The 25,099-nt window shown below is 38.8% G+C and overlaps 1 protein-coding gene across 1 annotated transcript in view; it reads left to right on the forward strand.

Moving 5' to 3' along the window:
* Positions 1 to 9,126: 9,126 nt before the first annotated feature.
* Positions 9,127 to 25,099, forward strand: part of LOC117330943 (ras-related protein Rab-26-like) — a 131,001-nt gene continuing 115,028 nt past the window's right edge. The window contains exon 1 of the mRNA XM_033889561.1: positions 9,127 to 9,258. Within this exon, the coding sequence (XP_033745452.1) occupies positions 9,250 to 9,258 (9 nt within the window). The 5' untranslated portion in view covers positions 9,127 to 9,249. The remainder of the gene's footprint in view (positions 9,259 to 25,099) is intronic.

Here is a 25,099-nt window from a genome sequence, read left to right on the forward strand (position 1 = left end):
AAAGTTGTGTGTTTTGAAAATCGGTAGGTAATTATAATCGGTAGGTAATTATAATCGGTAGGTAATTATAATCGGTAAGATAATACTGACTTGTCGGATAACAATCGTCAATAACTCCTAAATTATATTTATGTTTTTCACTTGAATATCGTAGATCCTTCAACTTAAATTAGCAATTCAGTAATAGATGTAGTTTGTAATATATAATGAATGAAACTGTATCATAAAACTGATCCACTCCTTCAAAAGTGGTTGTCAATGATAACTCGTGTGTAATGATGTTCACGAGGACTTGGGCATTCGTGAAATAGCAGTGCACATTAGACTATTGCTGCTTGACACATAGAGGTTACCTTGCCTATATTATAAACCAACAGAAAAAAACAAAGGTATTTGGAAAGAAATTATTATGAGCTCTAAATCTGGTTTTTCAGCCCCTATTAAATTCTTTGTAATTACATTTAAAATAAACTTGTAGAAAACTATTTATTTTAGAAAAAAAGTCTGTTAACAACCATAATAAATATACTATTTATATAAGATACAATAGGCCCAACTTCGTAATGGATACCAACCAAGCAATATAAACTGCATGATAATCGATGTCGTAATATAAACTGAACGCAGTCGATTGACAGTGATATAATCCACTGTGTATCTACTACAAACAGAATATATTACAGAAGTGTCCTACATAACCTCATGGTTTACTTCGCCATCACCCGAAACCTTATCATTAATTTATTTCTAATTTCACATTAAAAAGGGCTGTTTTGTCAGGTACAGCGCCAACTGGTTGTTATTGATATACCTCGACTTGAGGGTGTAAACACGTGTGACTAGTAAACATGACCGTTAGACTAGTAAACATGACAGTTAGACAGGGCCTTCACCTCGCTATACAGGAAGTAATTTTCACTTATCCACCATCACCTTTTGATTGAATTATGTTTCTCTTAGGAAGTCGGTGTGTGGATCTTTGTACAACTATAAATGTCCAGTTTTAAAACGTCAAACTCAGCATTATCAGCCTAGAGTGCGTGTATAATGGTGGGTGTTGTAACGGGAGTGAAATTGTGTTCAGAGAAAATTATGAATCTCTTGTCAAAAGTAAATAGTCTGCCATGAAATCCAAACATGTATTGTTAACATCTATCTAGCAAGTTTGATGCAATTTATCATATTTCCTCTTAATATTAATGTGAAGTAACGTTTCGCTTGCAATTTTTGCAGGATGCATAACTTGCAAACATTTCATTATCCACCACAAAACTACATCCATATTTACATCAATTCAAATTACTCATTTGTTTTAACTTGTTATAAACTGCAATACATATAACTTTCAGGTGTTTGTTTTACCGCATTGCTATTTCAACATCAAGAGCTACGAGCGGTGATTGATATGTTGTGAGCCTCGTATTGAAGGAGGTACTCACTGATGTTTTTTTTAAGTCCTACTATTCTCTGACTATATAGGGCCGTTTACCCAAGAACCGGTGTCATTTGGTTAGTTTATATTGACGAAGTAACACTCTAAAGTAAACAAGACAAACGGCTTTTGAAAAATGGACAAAATCGGTGAAAGAGCAGTGATCCAATATTTGCATCAAAAAGTTTAACACCTAAGGATATCCATAATGATATGGTAGCAACACTAGGGAAAGATGCCCCTTCATATGCTACAGTGAAAAGGTGGGTGGCGGAATTTAAGCACGGCCGACAGAGCCTTGAGGATGACCCCCGTCCTGGTAAGCCTGTCAATGTTGCAACCAAATAAATGGTTAATAAAGTTCATGACATTGGTATGACTGACAGACGAACCACAGTCAGACAGACAGACAGACTCTTTATTTCCTCTTTCAAGAGATTTGACAATACAAATTCAAAACAACAAAAGAATATTTACAATATTAGAATGAATGGAATGTTACATTATCATTATGTCAGGTTATGAAAGTTTAGATTTCATATCGTCCAGCAACATCTCAACACCATCCGCAACTACCAGCGTTCCCACTCATCTTCTTCTAATTGAACGTGTGTACGACTACCTAGTAAAAAGTCTGTTTGATAATTATCTTCCAGAAATGAAAATTTCGCATAATCTTGGACATTTATAGTATTTACCACTTTATCAAGAAAAATATCACGCGTGAGGTAGAGCACTGGACATTCAACAATTAAATGCGATACAATATCTGTTGAACATTTTTCACACAACTTACACGTAACTCCTTTCTCTTCATAAGTGATTGATAACAATATCAGGTCAACTATTTTCCAAGTATATTTTGGGAACTTTTTACATATACTTAGGAGTGGGTTATGGCCCATTGACTCGTGAATACCATGATATCTTCTTGCGAAATCATGTTTCCATTTACCATAATACCAATCTGACACGAAATTTTACCATTAGTTTATAAACGTCTTGTATAAAACCCATTTTTGGTTTCAGCGTGTCGCCATATAAAAAGCTGCATAACCTGACGATAAATATCATGTACTAGACAAATGACACATTCCCGTTAGCAAGCTTATTCAAAAACGTCATTTTCCTCTCCTCGACCACACTCCATAGATCCATCAGACCAATGCATTGAGATGTAACTGCGGTGGATGATCTTTGCGGAAGACCAACGCACCGTCTACATGCGTGCCTTAGGGTTATATTTACTTGTTCAAACGTTTTTGGTGTATAATGTTTCCATAACTCACATCCATAAACGATCCCTGGAATGATAACAGATGTGAGGATGGTCTTACTGGTCAAGGGATCTACACCATTATAATGTAGTCCAACACCTACAAGCGAGGTTAGTGCCCTTCGGCCTTTTTTACATGAGTCAATTATTCCTTCATCGTCTTTAAAATTAAATGCAAATCTAACCCCCGCGTAAACGGTGCTAGTCACCCATGACAGTTCCTTCTCACCGAGATGAACAGAGCGATTAAATTTCAGCTTCTTACGATTTAATGCAAATTGCATAGCGCTGCTCTTTTGCGGGTTGTAGTTAAGACGCCATTGACATGCGTATTTATATACAATGTCTAATTCCTTTTGAAGATGGTCCATGGAAGCGGCCAATACCATGGTGTCGTCCGCTAGAAGAACGCCTGGAACGTGTACATTTCCCACTTTCAGACCATGGTTGTAATTGTCGAGTTCGGCAATTAGGTCGTTTATAACTACCAAAAAGCACCAGGCAGACAAAGTTCTTCCCTGACCGACCCCTTGCATCACCGGATACTTTTTGCTTAAGACTTGATTGTAGAGTACCGATGCCTCGACGTTTCGAAAAGAGTCAAACAACAGGCGCCAAAACTTCCCATTAAGTCCAATATGGTAGATTTTGTACATCATGCCCTTGATCCATACACTATTAAAAGCCTTCTGATTGTCCAAAAAGGCAGCGAATACTTTCGAATCCCTTTCTAAGTAATGTCCAATGGATTCTTTCGCAACAAATGCAGCAGTTATACTACCGCAGCTACTACGGAAGCCCTGCTGTAACGGATGAGGAAAATTCATTTGCGAACATTTTTTCCATAATCTGTGATAGATGATCTTTTCAAACAATTTGTGGATAACTATTCGGATCAAGTTTATCTTTCTTCCCTCCCCTGAAAAGACTTATTACAACACCATATTTGAAATGCTTAGGGTACCGTTCGGAAAACATTATTCCATTGTAAATTCTGACAGAAACGTCAAGCGCTTCTTCGTTCAAGAATTTCAAATGCTCGGCCACGATACCATCATGTCCACCAGCCTTCCCAGAATTCATTTCGCGCAATGCAAGCTTCAGTTCCGTAAGTGTTATGATGTCGTCACATATTCCGTTGTAGTTGTTAAAACTTTCTACTTCTAGTTCGCATACACGCTCGGATATATTGTTCTTGAATGTTTTATCGAAATGTTCCTTTTCTAGAGGGCTTGCAAGATGACTGTAATGATTCCTCCATGCGTCTCGCACAAGGTCCGGATCGCGTACTACAGTTCCGTTAACGCGTAGTTCCGATGAACTATTGCCCGCATTATTCCCGCACCTTGCCCTTACAGCTTTATAAAAAGTACCTGCATCTATTTCGGCATATCTACCAAGATTTTGAAACTGCTCTTCATCGTGTTCTTCTTTAGCTCTATTCAGTTCGTTCGTAAACAACCTTTTCGCGCGTTTATATACAGTATATGACTCAAATGTATGTCCTCTTGGACGACCTTCAGATATCCAAATTGACCTATGTCTCATGTACTTATGCAAAGTTTTAACATTTCCACGGCTCCAATATGGTTTGAGATAACGCTTGTATTCTTTATGCGGGAGTATGGTATCTGCCGCAGTTTTCATACATTTAGCGAAGTTTTTTTTATACAACTATCCGCATCACTCACTGCATCACTATTAAAGACACATGAACGTAGGTTAGTTAAAACAGTTAACTGATATTTTTTATATTTTCTGCAGTTGCCGCCTTCCAATTCACAGTACGTGGAATGGTTCGCTGGTTGTAAACTTCGGGAAATTTACACAAACCAATTTGCACAGGAACATGATCCGACACATTTAGAAAATGATCGTCGCAATTGCGACAAAACTCGACCAAATCGATTTTAGAGCTATTGATTAATATATGATCAATCATACTAGCGTTTAACCCATTACCGGAATCGAACGTGTATTCTCGCCCCGTGGACCACGATTGAGAGTTGGCTGACATCAATTGTCTTTCAGACATGAATTCTTCCAAAATTTTACCTCTGTGATTCGCTACATCATAGTTCTTTTCACCATACATCTTTGAAATATGAGCATTAAAATCGCCCATCACGATCACTGTTCCCTCTTCAATAAGCCTATCGTAAACGTCAGCTAGCGTATCGATGGTGTCGCGATATTCACGTAAGCTCTGATTAGAGGACGGTAACAAAACACCCATAATAAACAACACAGAATTGCCAGTCTGGATTTGAATGCTTATGATTCTGTCGTTTCCTTCACTGAAATGCGGCATTACCCGCAAGAGCGTATTCCACATGATGGAGACGCCGCCAAAACCGCGGTTCCCTCGATTATCAGAGTTTTCGGAAATCCGGCTATCATGCCTTGTATAAGACTTAAACTGTGTGTCTACGGATTCAAAGAATCCTATCTGTTCAGGCATTAACCAATGTTCAACCACAACAGCCACGTCAACTTTCTTTAATGTTTCACATAGATACGGCGTGCCATACATGGCTCCCCTCATGTTCCATGCTTGCAAGATCATCAAGGACAAAGGCACTAACAACAAAAAATCTAATAACATGAGAAACTTGCGCCTAGTATCCATCAATGTCGTCGTGAATATCCGTGTATCTGAAACCGTCAATTCTGTAATGATTTGAGTTCACAGACAATAACGATACATATATTCGTTTTGGAAACCATCAATACCTTTTCCGTTCCATCGCTTTCGATCGCAATCGCGCTTTTCCTTGTTCGGTTCTCGCGAATCTTCCCTATCCCACCAGTCACGAACTAACACACCATCTGGCCAGAACGAACCATCAATAACACGATGGTAGTCCTCCTCCACTACGTTGACTCTCGCTGTATATGTAGGGTTATCTCTGTTCCAGTATTTTAATAATTGCATCCAAGTTATTTTGACACCGCGATTCGCTGCATAAGATATAATAGACTGAATAATTTCGTTCGACGAACCGTCTGCCTTAATTCTAGACATAAGTAAACGTTTAGGCTTCGACTTCCTTTGTACACCCTGGAACACGTATTTAGGTCTGTTGTTCGAATACCACTGTATTTGCCTTATTTCGGGAAATGTCTCCTGATGTAGATGTACTCGGCCTTTGACCGTTTTTCAGTTTTTCTGCGTAACTCTGCCGTTGGGCAGCCGGTTCTGGTTCCGAGGCAATGGGGTCATGTTGTCTCGTATTGTCAGCGGAAGTATCACTTTTATTTACTTGCCTTTGAATACTGTCTGTGGAGCCACGATGGGTATTTTGTAAATCTTGCGCGTCACAACTGCGATTCGCCTGTACATTTTCTACGGTTTCGACCTGAGATATTGGTGAACTTGTATGTTCATGTCTAGCTTTTATATTGAGCTCTTTATCGAGAAGTGCTATGCGTTTATCCTTCTCGGTGTTTTCGTGCTTTAAAGTCTTTATTTCATCTTTCATTTCGCGTATCTCTTGATTCGAAGTCTGTACCAGTGTATACAGTTGCTCCATTATTTCAGAGCGCATACCAACTAGTAGTCGGAATAGATCTTCAGTAGCGTCCACGCGTATGTGCCGGTTCACTGGAGTACCGTTATCGCTACGCTCGGTTGATTTCGTATTAAGAGTAGTCGTATCGATATCCGTTTCCGTTCGCGACATATTTCGATCATTGTACCTGAGAACATGTTTTAATTCCTCAATCCCAACACTACCCCCGATATAGTGATACAGGAGATAAATATCTTCTACAAGCTTTTCCTCGGCTTTCGAGCTCCCTCCATTAGTACGCTTTACTAAGACTCCATAGGGCGTACCTGGAATCCGTTTTAATGCACAATCATACAGGGACTGTCGAACATTTAGTAGTGCTTCACTTTCACGTTTATATACCCTTCTAATATAAGATTTAAAGTCAGATTTGTTGAGTGAGCCTGCCTCCTCCGACAACAATTCATAGATACCATTGTCTATTTGAGTGGACGTAATACTGATTTCACTTTTATTAAACACAGTTTTTTCCTCGGTTATACTGTCATCACAAATATTTATCAAAGTTGTCACCAAGTAAAGTCAATAAATGCGCATGCTACATACAGATATACGTATAAAGTGTCATTACACGTATATTGTACATGTACTATACATGTACGTACGTATTACTATCGTGAAAACAGCTCACCGGTCACCAGGTTCCGAACAATGGAACCGAATGTATAACACAAATTGCTGCCTATATAACACCATTTTCACTGAAATCCATAGCATTACAGAATGTTCATGCAACTGAAAGCATGTTTTTCAGTTCAAAAGTCTAATATGTGTCTATTAAAACATGAAAATAGGCAAAACTTACGGAGCAGTAGAATAACCATCTGTCCACTTCAACGCATGCGCAGTGCTTTTCCTTCACAGTAAGATATATAGCAAGTATATTTGGCATTTTACAGGAAAGGGTACATTCCATTCTGACCGAGGATCTTGCAATGACAAAGCTTTCGGCCCGATGGGTACCAAGACTTCTGGAAGTTGATCAGAAGCACACCAGGCGCATATTATTGCGTGCTTATCTTAACCTTTTTGAGGAATATTCTGCCAACTTTCTTCAGAGATTTGTCCCTATGGATACATGGGTCCATCATTTTACCCCAGAGGCAAAACAACAATCGAAACAATGGAAGCACCCTGGCTCTCCCCCGCAAAAGAGGGCAAAGACTGTTCCATCGGCTGGGAAGGTTATGGCCTCAGGTTTCTGGGATGCAGATGGTATTCTGCTGATAGTTTATTTCCAAAAGGAACAAACAATCAATGGTACATACTTTGCTTCACTTCTGAGGCAGTTATGGGGAAATATTAAACTTAAGCGCCGTGGAAAGCTCACAAAAGGTGTGTTTTTTCCATGAGGACAATGCTCTTGTTCACAATACCGGCATTGCCATGGCTGCCATTCACGGTTGTGGCTTTAGACTGATTAAGCATCCGCCTTATTCAACTGATTTCGCTCCATTAGACTTTCATCTATTTCCAAAACTGAAAACAGCTATTTCAGGCACCCACTTTCAGTCCGATGATGACGTCATACATGCAGTGGATGACTTTCTGAACAGCCAAGAAAAGGAGTTTTATAAAAGTGGCAGTGAGGCCCTTAAACAACTCTGTCAAAAGTGAATAGATTCTGAAAAATAATACAATGTGTCTGGCAAAATTTAAATCCTTCAATATGAGGCTCACAACATATAAATCAGCCCTCGTATAACGCTTATTGAGTAATTTACCATCGAAAATTTTAGAAGCCCTTGAATTAGATCCTATAAAGTTTACAGGTCTTTTGGCAGAGAACTACAAATGTTATCTAAAAGAAGCGCAGGTGCATAGTAGAGAAAACTTCAATAAACTTCAATAATCATGTTTTTGTTAAAGTACTGCTCTCATAGTATGCATTTCGGATGAAACGCCAAAAACTGTTATTGTATTAATTGAACATCACATTTATGACAACAGAACATTGCAAATCGTTGACAACAGAATACTACAAAACGTCCGCTCTGTATGACAACAGAATACTACAAAACGTCCGCTCTGTATGAAAACAGAAGATCACAAATCGTTCACTCTGTATGACAACAGAAGATCACAAATCCTCCGCTCTGTATGACAACAGAAGTCTACAAATCGTCCGCTCTGGATGATAACAGAAGACCACAAAACGTGTGTTCTAGATGATAACAAGATAAAGTGATCTGACACGAATCCCCGCTCTATATGGTTACACAAGGTTACAGATCTTTGCTCTATATGATGACAAAGGGCTTCAAATCATCCGTATTAAGTGACTGGTTATTGGTTATTGGTGATATCTTTCTAACAAATATAATGTGGCTGTATTGTACACTAATTAATCTGTTAAGATCTGCTTCATAGCAGGAATTGAACGATCTTCCATGGTCTCTTTAGCTACATATATACCTACCGCGGGATACTATGACAGAGAGCACGTCCGTATCATATTCCAGTTCACCCCGCTATTAATGTCCAAAAGTTGATTGGGATCATGCTACAGTACCAACAACATCTGTGAAACAGACAGAAGATAACACATATTCAGACAAAGCTACAGTATATTTTCAAATCGTTCAATTATCTTTCAAACATATACCGCACATGCCAGTCTGTCAGGTTGGTCGATCCAATGGTTTTACGTATAGCGCTGTTAATCACGAACCCGATTATGTATTTACCAATACAATCTATAATTCTATCACTGACACGGGTTCATAAAGTAAATATTTGGCTTGCCAGTCTTCCATCGCTTCAGCTGCTGAGAGAGAGTGGATCACGACTGGCTGTGCGAAGCAGCGTGAACTGCACGCGTCCCACACCGTGCTGTCATACCTCGACGTACTGCCGAGGCGGAGAAAATGTCGCGTAGTTGATAGCGCGAGTGGTCACTGTTTGTCCGTTATGGTAAGGGGAAAGTGCGCGATCGTGGCTGCGCGGCCTCGCTATCCTAGAGATTGATCATGTGTAAGGTAAGTCACTTCATTTCTCCTGTTACTGTGAGTACTGGGTTGTTAGTCACCAAATCGCGTGTAATGTTAGTTACACAAACCTTTATAGTTGTGTGACGATTCACCAGATATTAATATAAGGTCGTAGTTAGCTGTATCTATTGTTAAATTGATAATACGATAAAAAAACTGTTATGCCATTGAAAGGATTGCGCAACGTCGTAATTATATGAAGCATGACGCTAGAACACATAACACTTCAAGTTAATGCTCTAAAAACACGGGAGTAAATCATGGATGTGTAACTTTACCTGACTATACCGTCACACCTGGCAATACCAGGTAAGTCAGCCAGACATCTTATATTCGTCCCTAGGGACAATCTATCCTCAGTAGTAGCGCATTGTTTGTCTGTGGAATGGTGCTCAAATTATATTTTTGGTAAGGTATAAAGTACCACTACAATAATCAAGAGAAGATGATTATTGAAAAGGGTTTAAAATCCTTGAAACCAGAGACTTGTGAAACAGTCAAGATCATTATATTACGAGGATAACACCAAGAGAGAGTAAAGATTAGAGAAAAAGAGCAGAATTCCGGTAAATATTCTGTTCTTCTGGTATTATTCTCTGTTCCATATAGACGATGAACATCACCAAACAGATTTTCACTTATCAAGGAATTTATCACTTACTGTGATACCATAAATAGTGTAAGCTACATAGACAAAGTGTATTGATGTCAGATAGACTTTAGATTTTTTTGATTTTTTTCTTTTCGTCCCGGATATGACACGACAGGTGACGTTACTGGTCAAAATGAAGTATGTGATTGGTCAATGTAGCGGTAAATGCAAAATGCAGATATGCAGTTAAAAACGAAACAAAGATAAGATTGAATGCAGGCTAAATAAGTGGATGTATCTTTTCAAATGACACATTGATAAAATTAAATACCTGATTTAAAAACAGTCTTATTATCACCAAAAATGATTCAAACTGATATAATCTTGTTATCCGTGCTGAAACGCATTAGTTCGTTATTTTTTTTAACACCAGCAGTTTTACATTATAACCACCAGCATTAAAACTATGCCGTTTATCTTCTTTAAAGATATTTCTTGAAGTATTTTTTTTTTTTTTTTCAATTTAAAAAACTGAAATGTCAAGAAGCTTTGATACAGCGGTACCTTCCCTACAAATTGTTCAAGCAAATACTTAGTATTTTATACATTTACCAGTTACGCCTGTTTCTGAAACAATTCTTTACCACTAGTAGAAATCAATTGAATAGTGTGTTTGAGATTGTGCTCAAACATTCAACAACATGACTTCCTGTGGTCGTTTCTTCATGAATAATTTTACTCTTCGCGTCAAATGAAAGTGTTGGCATACGATGCCTCGCTTCACCTAATCAGTGCTGAATGTGTTTGTGACTGAAATACATTGTGTTAAACGTCTGGTATTGAGACATTGGAACAGAAAACATTAGGTGACTCTTATCAATGCCGCTTGTGGCTCCAAACCATGGCTGACCGAGTTGGACGTAAACACAATACTGGGAATTAAAAACAGTATCAGCCTGATGTGACTGTTTATTCAGAGTAACACGTCTTCAATGATTGAGTTGTTGTATTGACAGTGTCTGTTGGAACCCGGCGTTATATACCGTAATTTACCGTCTGTGGTGGCAGCGGTGGGTGCTGCAATTAACAGTGCATATGTAATAGGTGTTACAATATTCAACATGTTTACACTTGTCCGCTCAACCAGAAACCAAAGCTGAAAATTATGTAGAGCTTAATTTTGCTATCGTTATACTCGGAAGACCGTCTTTGCATATGTTTTGAACGTCGACGCTTTTTGTTTGTGTTAATTTATACGATGATCTATAAATTATTCATCAAACTCTGTTACGCCGACCTATCCCAAGTGTTAGCGAAACTTTTGGCATCAGACTCTGTTACACTAACGTATTCCAAGTATTGCCGCTCATGTAGGCATCAAACTATGTTACACCGACGTATTCTAAATGTTATCGCACCTGCAGGCATCAAACTGTTACACCGACGTATCCCACGTGTTAGCGCACCTTTAGACATCAAACTGTTACAACGACATATCTCAAGTGTTAGCGCACCTGAAGGCATCATATATGTGAATGCTTGTAATCCATGAAAAGAAGCTTTCGGTCATTCAAATCGTCTTGAAGTAAGGCTTCTCTCAAAAGACTAAAGTTTCTATCGTCACCAAGGTGACCGATTGTATTTCTGATTAAAGTAGTTTCAGTTTCAGTACAGACACCCAGCATACTCGAATATTTACAATCTGTTGTTAATTGATAGTATAAACCTATCGATTTCTACCACAAACATCAGCTTCAACTTTTTGTAAAACCCATTAAACCATGGGTAAATTAAAGCGACGCACAGACACACATCGTCCTATATTCCAGACACAGTCAATACAATGTATATGCTCATTGGAATGTACGATCTAAGTTTCCCTAACTTGTGTGAAAAATAAACCATAGCTTGTGTTTTCCTGTTCACTGATAATTCTCGGAAATTCATAGCAGTATTTGATGATTGTAGAATCCAAGGATGCCTAACGACATGTTCAATATAACTTTTATGAGTACTTGTAAAATATATGTATACTGGTCAGACCATAGGTTCAATGTACAGTGTTTTCTGGTCATTTTGTCGCGGATGATGTTAAGTATCCTAGTAACATTTGAAAGGTTAACATGTACGATGGAATCGTTCACTGGAAGAAATCGGAGATCTATAAACTACAATGAAGTCTGTTTGATTTAGACACTAACTTGCAGGCATGTTTTTCTGTCAAACATCCAATTTGAAATTGCATTGTGATATATACAACTAATGATATGGAAGTCGAGTCTGTACTAGTTTCCGGTTTCGTTGGTTTGGTGGTTGGATACAGATTGCATTATATATTCTCTGCATAGTATCTGATAGAATCATTGTTCCCCTCCCTGTGTAACTGTCAGCAGTTTACAATGATGTTATTGGAATCGTAACAATCGGGTACTACATGGTCAATGTCAGATGTCAACCAACCTTACTGTCAGACGTAAAACCAAGACAAGAAAGGTTGGGTTCTGTATACTATAAGTATATATACGGCTTCCCTTTATCTGCCGACGTTCGTCACAGTAGGAGTATGTTGGGTTGAGTTATGAGGTGCTTCAGGAAACCACCAAACCCCTTCGTAAAAACTGTCATCTTTGACGAATAGTATTCCGAAATATTCCATTCCCTACTCTTTACTAAACAATACACAACACATAGAAATCTAATCAAGTTACAAGCTCAGTAGTGAGATAAACAATCAGTTTACCCGCATTGTATTTTATTTTTAAGTCTAAATAAAACATATGTACAGAGTTGTGCACTAACTCTCCCTGATATCCCATTAACACATTTATCGTGGGTTGTGAATTTAACAGCTTCTGAAGTTTATACAAATGATCCTTTTTATACATTCTGATATGTGCGTGCGTGTATGCGTGCGTTCGTGCGTGCGTTCGTGCGTGCTAAACAAAGGAAAATGAAGAACAGGAATAGCGTATATTAGTTCAATGAGTATATATGTATATATATAAGGTAACAAGTTGTTATATGCAAATTAGGTAGGGAATTTTAAGTATGAAACCTTAGATATTGAATATGAGATAATGGATATTTACAGTAAGGACACTATTTAAGAGTTGTTATACTGTTTTCACAATGGAACATTTTTCGAGCCTAGAACCCCAGCATTCATCACAGGATTCCATCCTCTCAAGGATACAGACTAAAAGTGTACAGTCTAGAGTCCAGAACTCGTCCATAAAAATACAAAAGCAATACGACAGAATAGCTAATAGGTCATTACGGTTGCTGAATTGAAAGACATTGCCCAACAGCAACTCAGATGAAAATGTTTGATACAAAGGAATGATATATGTTCCGTTATAACATTCCACTTTAAAGTCTTGACGAAAATCACATTCTACCAATACCAGAACTGGTTCCAATTATACAAATGTGCACGTTAATGTTTGAAAATTATCCAACATCCTAATTTCATCATATTCATTGAAAAATGGGGTAAATACAACGCCCTGCAGGTAGGGCGTAAGAATTGTACCTGCTGCCCTCATTGCATGATCGTAAGAGACAGCTAAATTTAGGATCTTATCTTTTCTCTTCTTTCTTAACAGCTTTCTTCTTCCTAATGTCTCCCTTGACAATGCCTCACATTTGGCCTTTAGTTGAGCGTTCGCCCCTGTGAGGAAGGCTTTGGGTTCTGTCCCCTGGCCGAGACATACCAGAGTCTTTAAAAATGGTAGTGCTACTCCTGCTAAGCGCTCAGCATATTAGGAGTTGGACGACTGGTTCGCGCGTTGTCAGTATAATATGACCGGGTGGAGTGTCCTGTTGTGTGTATTCGGCAGTATGCTTCAGTGAGATAGCACTATAAATCGGCAAAAGTTCCGGCCTATCACAAGGAGACATAACACAAACATACCGCAGCCTCCCAAAACACACACGCACTCACCACACGCATGCATATCGCACGCACGGGAGGCCGTCCTTATAATGACCTTAGCTGTTGATAGGACGTTAAACAAATAAAACCAAACCAAACCAAATACAACGCCATTTATGTTTTAACACTTATTTAGGTCCATTTTCATTTACCTAACTTCTCTTCTGGACTTCCACACCTTCAATCCCTTACATCACTTAGGAGTCCGAGGAGGACGGACCGATAAAGCGAGTGTTACATCAATTACATGACATCTTCACCTATCATGGAATCCACATTTAATATTTTTATTAACATATTTTCCCATTCCATTGTACAATTGTATATCCTGAAGTTTGGGTTATTTGATCTACAAACGTAGACTGATATGATTTTATATGGAACATCAAATTGTATTCAAAGACAGAGCAGAGTTAGAAGTGCCATCTTCACGCCGCATGATAAATCCTTTAAGAGTATTTCTGTCACTGCCCTAAGCGCTCTATAGAAATACAAGTACACAATGCGTGATCTCTAATTGGTTGTAGTGAACACCTGTTCCTGTTAGAATCTCATCATTGCGCTTTCCAATTATTTGTAGCAATTGCTTTACGAAATTCAACGCGCTGCAAGTTTTCTGTAAACTTAAAATTAGCTTGCTTAATTTGTTGGGTTTGTTAGTTTCATAAGTGATTGACATCGGAGTCATCCAGGATACAGATATGAAAGATCGCCATAAAGAGCATAATCCATCTGTTCCTTCCTTTTGACACTCTAGATGGTAGTGGCCAGAAGTGTTAAAATCGGTCTATATAAACGATGAGTTGTATATTAAATGCTGACAATTTTTCAAAGAATAAAAATTTGTATATCCTGAGTCAGTGACATTATTTATACGGACTTAGTCATGGTAGGCAGGTTACTACAAACGTTTGGACTAAAGTACCCACAAAAACAGCTCCTCATTCAGTAATCTAACAATGTATGATGGTAATATCCAAACGCAAAAATACAGTAAATTTCCAAACTCTGGAAACATGAATTATCTTATCAATGATGGGATGTTACATAACATGCGTAATTATTTCAATTAGCTTTTTTTCCCGTTTCTAGATGATAACATCCCGCTTCCCCAGCATACGAAGTATATGCAGCACCTGATTCCATATCCAAGCACTTCCAAAACTCGATATATAAAGATGACGACTGATGGCAAAAATATATTACAATACAGGGTTTCGAGAGAGATATTTTGATAAAGACTAGTTTATGTTACATGTAGCATTGTGTGATCTTGTTTAGGTGTGCGTCTTGGACGTGCTCGTTGACATGCTGGTGGTTCTGTTGCCCCTATTTCAGTTGTCATTTTGAGGATGTGGCACTTCCTTCTTTGACCTACAGTGTAGATTTATAAAGCTGATTACGGTAATGAAATCCCTCCGATACACGCGGTCTTATTGTCTCTGTACATGGTCTCAATTTACAAAATCGTTTATACGCCATATTTGTTGTATCGGTTTTGGTTTAGGATAACGGGTTTATTTACATGACAGTGTTCCTGTTCCGTGATGTTTTCGTCCGTTGGTAGGCTTATTTAAAAAAAAAAAAGCAAAAAAAAAAAGTCCTTATCAGCACTGCCTATCATTCACAATATTAATTCTTACTTCTTAAATAGCAAATATACAAAGCATTAAAGTGAATACTAAAGTTGCGTTGATTAGATCAGCTTTCACTCTTCCGGTACAATTTCAGCCTCGAGAGACATCAATTAATTAGACGCCGATAGTTATGAGCCGATATTTATTGGAGCAGTAGCCAGTCTGGAGTAGGAGAACAAGATGGCCGCCACTGATACCATGTAGTTACTGATTAGGTATCAATATATGTCGGATATTTGTACCATGATTCTCGGGAAGTCTCGCGAGATTAGCTGGTATGATACCGAGACACTAATTAACCACAGTCTACTACAATAAACCAGTCTCTGTATATTGGTATGTCGAGTAGACTGGCGTGACAGTCAACGATCGCTACATACAACGAAGGACTTGGGGTCAAACCAGTCTGACATCACGTTCAGTGACTCTAGGTTTCATCAATGACAATTTGAATATGGACGAACTAACAGAAAATTGTCCTTTTTGTAAATGTTGCTATATTAAGACCAATCTCTCGTTTCCTTGGTGATTGTCATTGGAAGTCGAACAGTGTCCTGTATTGAAAATATCCGTAAGTAGTGGCTTTGTTTCCGTCTGTCTGAAAACATATTACTGTTATAGAAAGTCAGTTTTTATCTGATTTAGTATGGATTATACAGAGGTTCTTGTAAATCAGATTACAGATCAGGAAATGTAAAACGAAAACGTACAATAATGCCATTTTATCATCTGATATCTGAGACTGTTTCGATATGTAGAATTCCTGTAATGCATGTTAAATGTGCAGAATTATGGACAAATGAACCAGAAGTCATGCCTAAACATCAATTTCCATGTCACAAAAATGTTTGTCTTCTGTCTATTTAACAGTTTCTACAAAATATAAACAAAAGAATAGGCACAGGTACGAGTAATAAAATATCTGCACCACATAGGTGTTTTATCCCTCTCGGATTTTACTCTGATCATAACTAAATAGAAGGAAAACACAGCTCGTATTTTCTTTCTTTACTGATCCAAACAACATATTAGTTTATAACTTCTCCTTTCATAAATACAGTGTCTTTGTCTTCGTCTTTCAGGATTTGCCGATTTTCTCATCAATGGCAAGGATAGGGCTGCATATACGAATTTCAGTTATCAATAACTTACAGCCACTGAGAAAGATTGTGGAAAACATGTTCAGACCTTTGCATATATGCATCTTTATCTTTCATATTTGTTATGTCATATACCTCTATCCTAAACGCATTGACAATACACATGCAATCTATTATTCGCCGCGGTCCTGTTCTCCTGTCATCCATGTTTAATTCTCTGCGGACCTGTCTGTAGCTGTTCCGTCCTCGTGCAATCGATAAAACGATATCGTATATGAAAAGCACCGCCGTACAATTTATTCAAATATGTAAATTGTTCTCACAGTTTCCATATTGTTGACTTTTAATTACTATAAACCAGATCATCAAATCTAAACATTCCGCCAAGAACAAAGCATCATCGTTGCGTGAAAAATAAAATGAGCATTTTTGTGATCCCATGTGGCATATATGATCCCATGTGGCCTGTATGATCCCATGTGGCCTGTATGATCTCATGTGGCCTGTATGATCCCATGTGGCCTGTATGATCTCATGTGGCCTGTATGATCCCATGTGGCCTGTGTGATCTCATGTGGCCTGTATGATCTCATGTGGCCTGTATGATCGCATGTGGCCTGTATGATCTCATGTGGCCTGTATAATCCCATGTGGCCTGTGTGATCTCATGTGGCCTGTATGATCCCATGTGGCCTGTATAATCCCATGTGGCCTGTATAATCCCATGTGGCCTGTATGATCCCATGTGGCCTGTATAATCCCATGTGGCCTGTATAATCCCATGTGGCCTGTATGATCCTCGCACTATTACAGGCCATCTGGTATCATTGAAAACTATGTAGCCAATCACGTTCTATTTAAGAGAGCCGATTTTGACTTCAAATTATATACACAATTTTCTGCATATAAATACTAACAGTAAGACAGAATTTGTGAATTGAAGTAAATCCGACACATAACCCTGATAAATATTAGCCGCAATATAACGCTCGTTTAGATAACTTGATTGGTTGAGCGTACGATCAGTAACCTAGAGGACACGGATTCGATCCCTGGCTGAGGCAGTGATATAAAAATGTAATCAATAAAGACATCTGCATCATACAAAATTATCATACCGCAACGTGACCAAGCAACAAACTTTATCACATCTTAATGTTTCTGATAATTCTGATCTTTGTTATCGGACATTAGTGGTTTTTGTTGCTGTTGTTGTTTTTTTTTCTCCATGTAACTCCACGTATATTCTGACATTTAAACTAATTTAACCTTCTCTGTGAATGTCCGACACGTGCTGAATGTAACCCACTTGGTGTCGTTCTACATCAGCACATGGCCACTGTGACATGTCATAGCTTCTGGGGATTAGTTTGACTATAAAAGACAATCGAGGTTTTTCTTCCTTTTAACCTTGTACGTGTTTAAAGTTTTATGTGTGATAACTGTTGATGGAGACGTCGGATCAATGATATTCTGGACTATAGCGCAGCCCTGTAATAACATCAACATACACATACGTGAGCTGCATATTGTTCGAAGAGTACGGTCAGTTTCGCTTTATCTTGCTAAACATTAAAGACGTTTTCATGAATCTTTTTCCCCTGACAATTATGGATAGAAAACAATGGCTGTCAACCTATGAATTGAGATTGATGACGATAAAATACGCCTCGTTTTCCGTCAATCCCGCGTGACTGTCCCGTCGCACGGTCGACATGTATTTCCGCTTGTCCCAAATCGTCTCACTACTCGCCAGTATTCAACATTTCCATGCAGACCAAATCGAATTCCCAACCATCTACAGATAAAGAACCATTTTGCACTGGAATGCCTACAAATGTTATATCAGATATCTTCATTGCACACATTTAATCGCCTCCCTTTAACCGATTGATCAGATGTTACGTAATTGGTTTTCAAACAAATCAACAAAAAACATAATATTGAAACCCCTTTTGGGATTAAACTGATAATTGTGTTGGTAAAACAAACTGCGTTCTGTCTAAAAAATGACTCGGTATAAGGGGTAACAAGAGACTATTCCGGCCCGGATGTCGTCTGCGTCAAAACTCCACGAGGAATTGCACTGCTGGTTGTTTCGGTGCACTTAAAACATGGTCGATTTCTGTAATTCGCGACTTCCTGTCGCTCTAAATAGCCCGAAACCTCGTTGTTTGAAATAACCACTTTCATGTTTTCTCTTCCTTAACAGTATTTAACATCCTTCCCGAACCCCAGAGGTCACGCAGGACACGTGACTATGACACTCACTGAAAGTCGTGACACAAAAATCATTATCACTTTAAAGATGTAAATTGAAGTCTTTTCACAGAAAACTCGACAAGAAACGCGGGTTATTCAGTTCTTTATATTGAATCATTCATTTGAAATTGACTTTTTTAATCGATACAATAAATAGATGATGCAATGCCTTCGAACGTGATGACTTTTAAGTGATTTATTATTTTGTTGAAACATTTTACACATCAGAAATAAAGCACATAGGGAAATTGAGAAAAACACAAAATCTTGTTTTAATTCATATCAAAAGCGTGACGATGGCAGGTCAATTGTCAACACAACAATTTTTTGCTAAATAAACGTGAATAATTACATTTTTGGTAAGAAAATAAAATGTATCAAGATGAGATATTCTTCATTTAAATTATATTAAGTAAGCAAGATGAAATATTATATGCCTTAAAATGAATGCATTTTCAATTCTCCGGGGATTACGATCAATTCTGCTCTCTTCATCCTGGAAGCCAGTACTCGTTGCCCTATTGGTGTCTCCTTGACTCCATTGCTCATGACCTTTGCTATTGTTGTCTCTTTGTCTACAGTGCTCATGACCCTGATTGTTGATGTCTCCTTGACTCCTGCCCATGACCTTGGCTGTTGATGTCTTCTTGACTCCCGCCCCATGACCTTGGCTGTTGATGTCTCTTTGACTCCCGCCCCATGACCTTGGCTGTTGATGTAACTTTGACTCCCGCCCCATGACCTTGGCTGTTGATGTAACTCCTTGACTCCCGCCCCATGACCTTGGCTGTTGATGTCTCTTTGACTCCCGCCCCATAACCTTGGCTGTTGATGTCTCTTTGACTCCCGCCTCATGACCTTGGCTGTTGATGTCTCTTTGACTCCCGCCCCATGACCTTGGCTGTTGATGTAACTTTGACTCCCGCCTCATGACCTTGGCTGTTGATGTCTCCTTGACTCCCGCCCCATGACCTTGGCTGTTGATGTAACTTTGACTCCCGCCTCATGACCCTGAATGTTGATGTCTCTTTGACTCCCGCCCCATGACCCTGAATGTTGATGTCTCTTTGACTCCCGCCTCATGACCTTGGCTGTTGATGTCTCTTTGACTCCCGCCCCATGACCTTGGCTGTTGATATCTCTTTGACTCCCGCCCCATGACCTTGGCTGTTGATGTCTCTTTGACTCCCGCCCCATGACCTTGGCTGCTGATGTCTCCTTGACTCCCGCCCCATGACCTTGGCTGTTGATGTCTCTTTGACTCCCGCCCCATGACCTTGGCTGTTGATGTCTCTTTGACTCCCGCCCCATGACCTTGGCTGTTGATGTCTCTTTGACTACGCTCCTTGTCCGACCCCTGTTGCTGCGAGGATGTTACTGTGTGCCAATATGAGACATTTTAAAGGGGGGGATCACTATGTTATTGTGTCCCCAGAAAAGTATGGTGGACACTTAAAGATTCACTTTACACGTCAATCTTTAGTTGTTCGGATTTTGTTTCCTAACCGCTTATCACATCAATTTGTAAATTACTATGTGGCTTTGTCAGAATGAATTACAGTTTTGAGTTCAAACCCCATGTCAATATTTCAATTTTACTCGAGTTATTGCCCTTTGAAAATAAGAATTTTCCCCCGCTACTGCTTGCTTCATCACTTTGTTACTTGATAGATGGCTTTATGATATTGAATCACAGATCGAGTCTGAACCAATGTGTTGAAATTTTCATTTTTTGCTGGAGTTATGAATATATTTGCACATTGTAAATTCGCATAATTAGCAATCAGGTCTGTTTTTCTACAGCTTGCCACATCATATTAATAATGGATTGCAGGTCATACTTGAAACCTGTGTTAATATTCTTTATCATTTTGCTGGAGTTACGGCCCCTTGGACATAAGAAATTCTCATAATTGTTTCCCGTATTTTTAGCGAAATGTTTGCCGTATCAATTTCGGGTTGTTTTTACTTTGCCGGTCCCCAGAAGTGTATTCAATGCGCATGACCCATGAACTTACGTGACCCGAGGTCGGTTGCCAGGTCGAGTAATACTATCCGCCATTTTGTTTTCTCGCTTCGGTCAGGTTAGGTATTCTAAGCGGGGTTTTGGGGCGTCAGCCCCTAATAGATAATAAAGGACTTACCTTACACTTGAAAGTCATCCAAGCTACCATTTAGATTGGTTATGTTAGCAAATGGAAGTCTAGGTTTTTTGGAAACGACTGAGACAATACTGTTTGTTGATCGAACCCCAACGACTTCGTTCTTGATGGTATTTGGGTCAAAGACCTCCTTAATTAGCTCACAAAACTTAAGAACTTTTTCAGGTGTGTCATTAAGGAAAAGTTTTCTGACGCAGTATTGTGCAAAATAGCTGTCGTACAGAGTTTTAACTGTTCCTGTTTTTTGGCAATGAATGTTTTAGTGCTCTCCATGTGGACTCAATAGTGTTTGTGTGAGCGCCGGACACTGGATCAACGAAATTGACTGAGTGGTTTACGGTCAAATGCGTGAATCCCTCTTTCTTTAAGTAGGAGTACGCCTTCAATCACTGATGATAGTTGTTCCCGGTCTTATGTTGTTTTTAATAATTTCTATTTAGTGTATTAGCAGTTCTGTTCTCCACTGTACAGAAAAAACAACAACACTTTTTAGAGTCTCTTTCAATCCCTACAAACACCCAAATCCCGTCAACCTTTCGACCTTTGTGAAACTTCCTCTTCCATAATTTGCTTTCGTCTATTTCGACGACTTTGCCTTCTCCCCCAACGATGTTATTTTCATTTTTACACAGAATTTCGGTACAAACCTCTCTTGCAAAATTATACCAGTCATCTATAGTTTTATGGGAAATACTGAGTTCATGACAAACAAATTCTTGGTTGCATTTATAAACCCAAAAATATGTAATGTACACAATTTGCTCCAAAGTCAAATTATGGTTTTCAAACCATGATCCCTTTCGTACAGACACTTTTTTTATGACATTTCTTGTCACTGCAACGCCAAACATAACAATCACTGGAGTAGGATTTGTCTTTACGGAGTCCAAGAACGCCCTTTTCACAACATTTACATGGTAAGGCACGTACATCCAATAATAATCCCAAGCCGATAAGCCACTCGATTAAAATTTCAACAGTTTCACATTTCGATACTTAACCTCGCAATCGGAAAGGCATGTTAAACAAAAGCACATGTCAATGTTTACATTTTTGAACCAAATATAAACGTTACAAATGCGCATGCGTCGCACGCGCCCCATGTCAACAGAGGGGAATTTCCAAAATGTGAACCGAGAAACCATCATGAAAACTATGCGATTTCGCTGTTAAAAAACAACATTTAAAACGTTGGTTTTTAACCGAAATAAGGTATGTAGAACTCAATTTTTACCTTAAAAACACCCCAAAACCCCTAGATAAGATTTTAGAGAGAAGCGCGAATTCTCTTATAAGACACCGACTTCGGCGGTGTTAAGCTTTAGCGCCATTTTTCTGGGGACCGGCAAAGTAAAAATGCTCCGGCAATATACAGCAACGGTTTTTTTACCACTTGTCACATCAATATCATATCAAATTATGTAACATGATACATTTTTTTTCATGAATTAAGAATTTCGAGTTCGAGTTCGACTTTAATCTTTGTATCAATTTCCATCTATTACCGGAGTTATGTCCCACACAATAGTATCATGATACCATCACTATATGACATAAATGGTTGTGGTGTGGAGGTCACACCCCGTCAACCAACCAACCTCCAACATAAATCATCATCTTTTTTATGGCGACCATATTTTTTTTTAAAATACATCCTTTCGATTAAATAAGCGGATGCGACACACTTGTGTAGAGTTCTGGCGAGTTCTAGACGACATATTTGTTATCAACTTCTTATTTATGTTATCAATATCTACTCAAAATTGTGAAGCTCTAAACCATATTTGTGGTAATGCAGGTTCTAAGTTTTTAGAGAAATATCAAAAGTTTACACTGCAAGAAGACTTTGGAGTGTCCAATAATAATACCCGTTTTATACCATTACATGTTGATCGTAGGAAGAGACTAAAATAGCCCCACTGCAGAATTTCCCTCCGTGCCTCTGCCTACATTATAACACTTTTAAATAAAAGATCCACATTTGACTCTGTCTATTGGTGTTTTGAACCCCTAGAACAAAAACAAAAACTTCCTGTAAACATGATGGAATTCGCCGAGATGTTGTGGTTGACGTGTTAGAACCATTCTTATCAGAGTAAGATTGGTATTTAAGCTAAATCTTTTAGATAAAGTCATACAAATGCTAACTTCGTATCTCTATAAAAGTTAGTATGCTCTCGACTGCAGGACTCTTGTACGTTATGAGATCAAGACACGTTTAATCTGAATATTCTCACCTTACTCGGCTTCACCGAATGGCTTGATCATCATATAAACAATAGCCAGATATTAGATGTAACAGACACGATTTACAAACACAGAAAAACGCGGACCAGGGACCATACAGTGACACCAGCGCCCTCTATATCCTGTCAAAGACAACCTATACGGTGGCTCAATCAAAGCCTCTCATGTGGCGCCTCTCGACGCCCGGGAATACTTACTTGTCGGTTTCAATCCAAGGCAATCGAAGATACTTACACCACGCAACGAAAACTGAATCTTCAATCCACCGATTTAATTCTTCTATCTTGTTAGTATGTGTCGTTCTGATGACGCTAGGAGCTCATTTCCTTTCCGTGGAGTGCTTTTCTAAATGCCTTGGGTACTTCTGTAGACAATATCCCTGTGTAAGTTTATACGTACGAGGACTTGACACAGGTGTGAATATCGTTCTGGGCCTAATTAGGCTGGGACGGAAGGTTAGAAATTCATTGGAATAAAACATCATCAGAATAGGACTGCTTTTTAATCTTACCATTTTATTGGCCGTCTATTTAAACAACATAAAGTCGCTACCAATTTATTTCCCTTTGAAAGTCGCCAATGAACACTCCCTGGGCAGTAGCATTAACATCTGCAAAAGCATTTTTAAAGATTAAAGATAAGTTGCTCGTGAGGTATAAATGTCAGCTAATAAAAAGATACGTCGTTTGTATTTTTTATATATAGCCTTGTACGGTACACTGTAAATGATCTGTGTTATGTATCGAGGTGTGGTCATAGCGTGGGGATGTCATACATTTTAGGCAGAAAGACGTCTTACAAAAACTGATAGTTGGACGAGCCTTCACTTACACGGGGTTTCTTTGTCGGCTTTAACACATCAAGTATAATATGTGTCTAACAAACACGTCTTATTCAATATGACAAACAAAGAGAAAGAAAACAAGAAAAACATACTTCTGGGATTTCTTTCCATTCTCTAACTGTGTTTTGAGAACACAGATTGACAGCCTAATTCAGGAAAACGAAGATACTCGCCGCGCTCTAGAGAAGAACACATGCGAAAATTCTTCGTTAAAGAGATCTATCGCAGTTCTTACGTCTGAATTTCAAGTGGTACAGAAAGACAATTCTGATCTGACAAAACAGATAGGTGACCTTAAACGATTAGGTATGAAATTCAAATTTTCAATGAAGGACATGAATGAAAAGGTCACTGATTGCAGCATAATAACACGGAGGTTTGACGACAACAAGTCTAATGGCACCGAAGGTATCAAGAATAGACTCAAACATGTCATGCAAACCACAAAACAGTGTGAGGACGACATTCACGCGATGGAAGGTTCAATAAAATCATTACAGAAGGTCGCTGACAACACACAAAAGCAATTAACTGACATTAAAAGACAATTGAAGCACAAGATACACGAAAATGTTGAAAAATCCAACCCTGTTGAGGAAATATACAGGGTCGAAGTGAACAACCGGTTTATGCCGTTACAAGATCCACCTTCACCAAAACTACCAGTTACATTGTGTGAAATCTTGGAGAAGGCCCATCCACCCCCAAACACCAAAGCTCAGAATCCCGACACCCCTCTTAAAATGGTCAACCCTACAAGTGAAACAGCTGGACCTGTTAAGAGCTTTTCCGCTATTGTGAGCAACAAAACACCAAAAACGAACGACAAAGTGAAACCTGACGCGACGTCATCAATACCCGTACACTTTCCGACATCGGTGTGTAGATCTTCTCTGTCTTCGTCATCTGCAGTGCCCATAAAGAGAGACTTCGTTGGATTCACTACTCCAGAGAGAAGAAAGAGAACACGCAGATACTACATTTACGGTATAAATAAGAGAATGTCCTCAGAACAAGGAATGAGAAGTTTCCTTGAAGAGAGAAGCGTTAC

The sequence above is a fragment of the Pecten maximus genome, chromosome 1 (assembly GCF_902652985.1).
Source record: "Pecten maximus chromosome 1, xPecMax1.1, whole genome shotgun sequence".
Classification (NCBI taxonomy): Eukaryota; Metazoa; Mollusca; class Bivalvia; order Pectinida; family Pectinidae; genus Pecten; species Pecten maximus.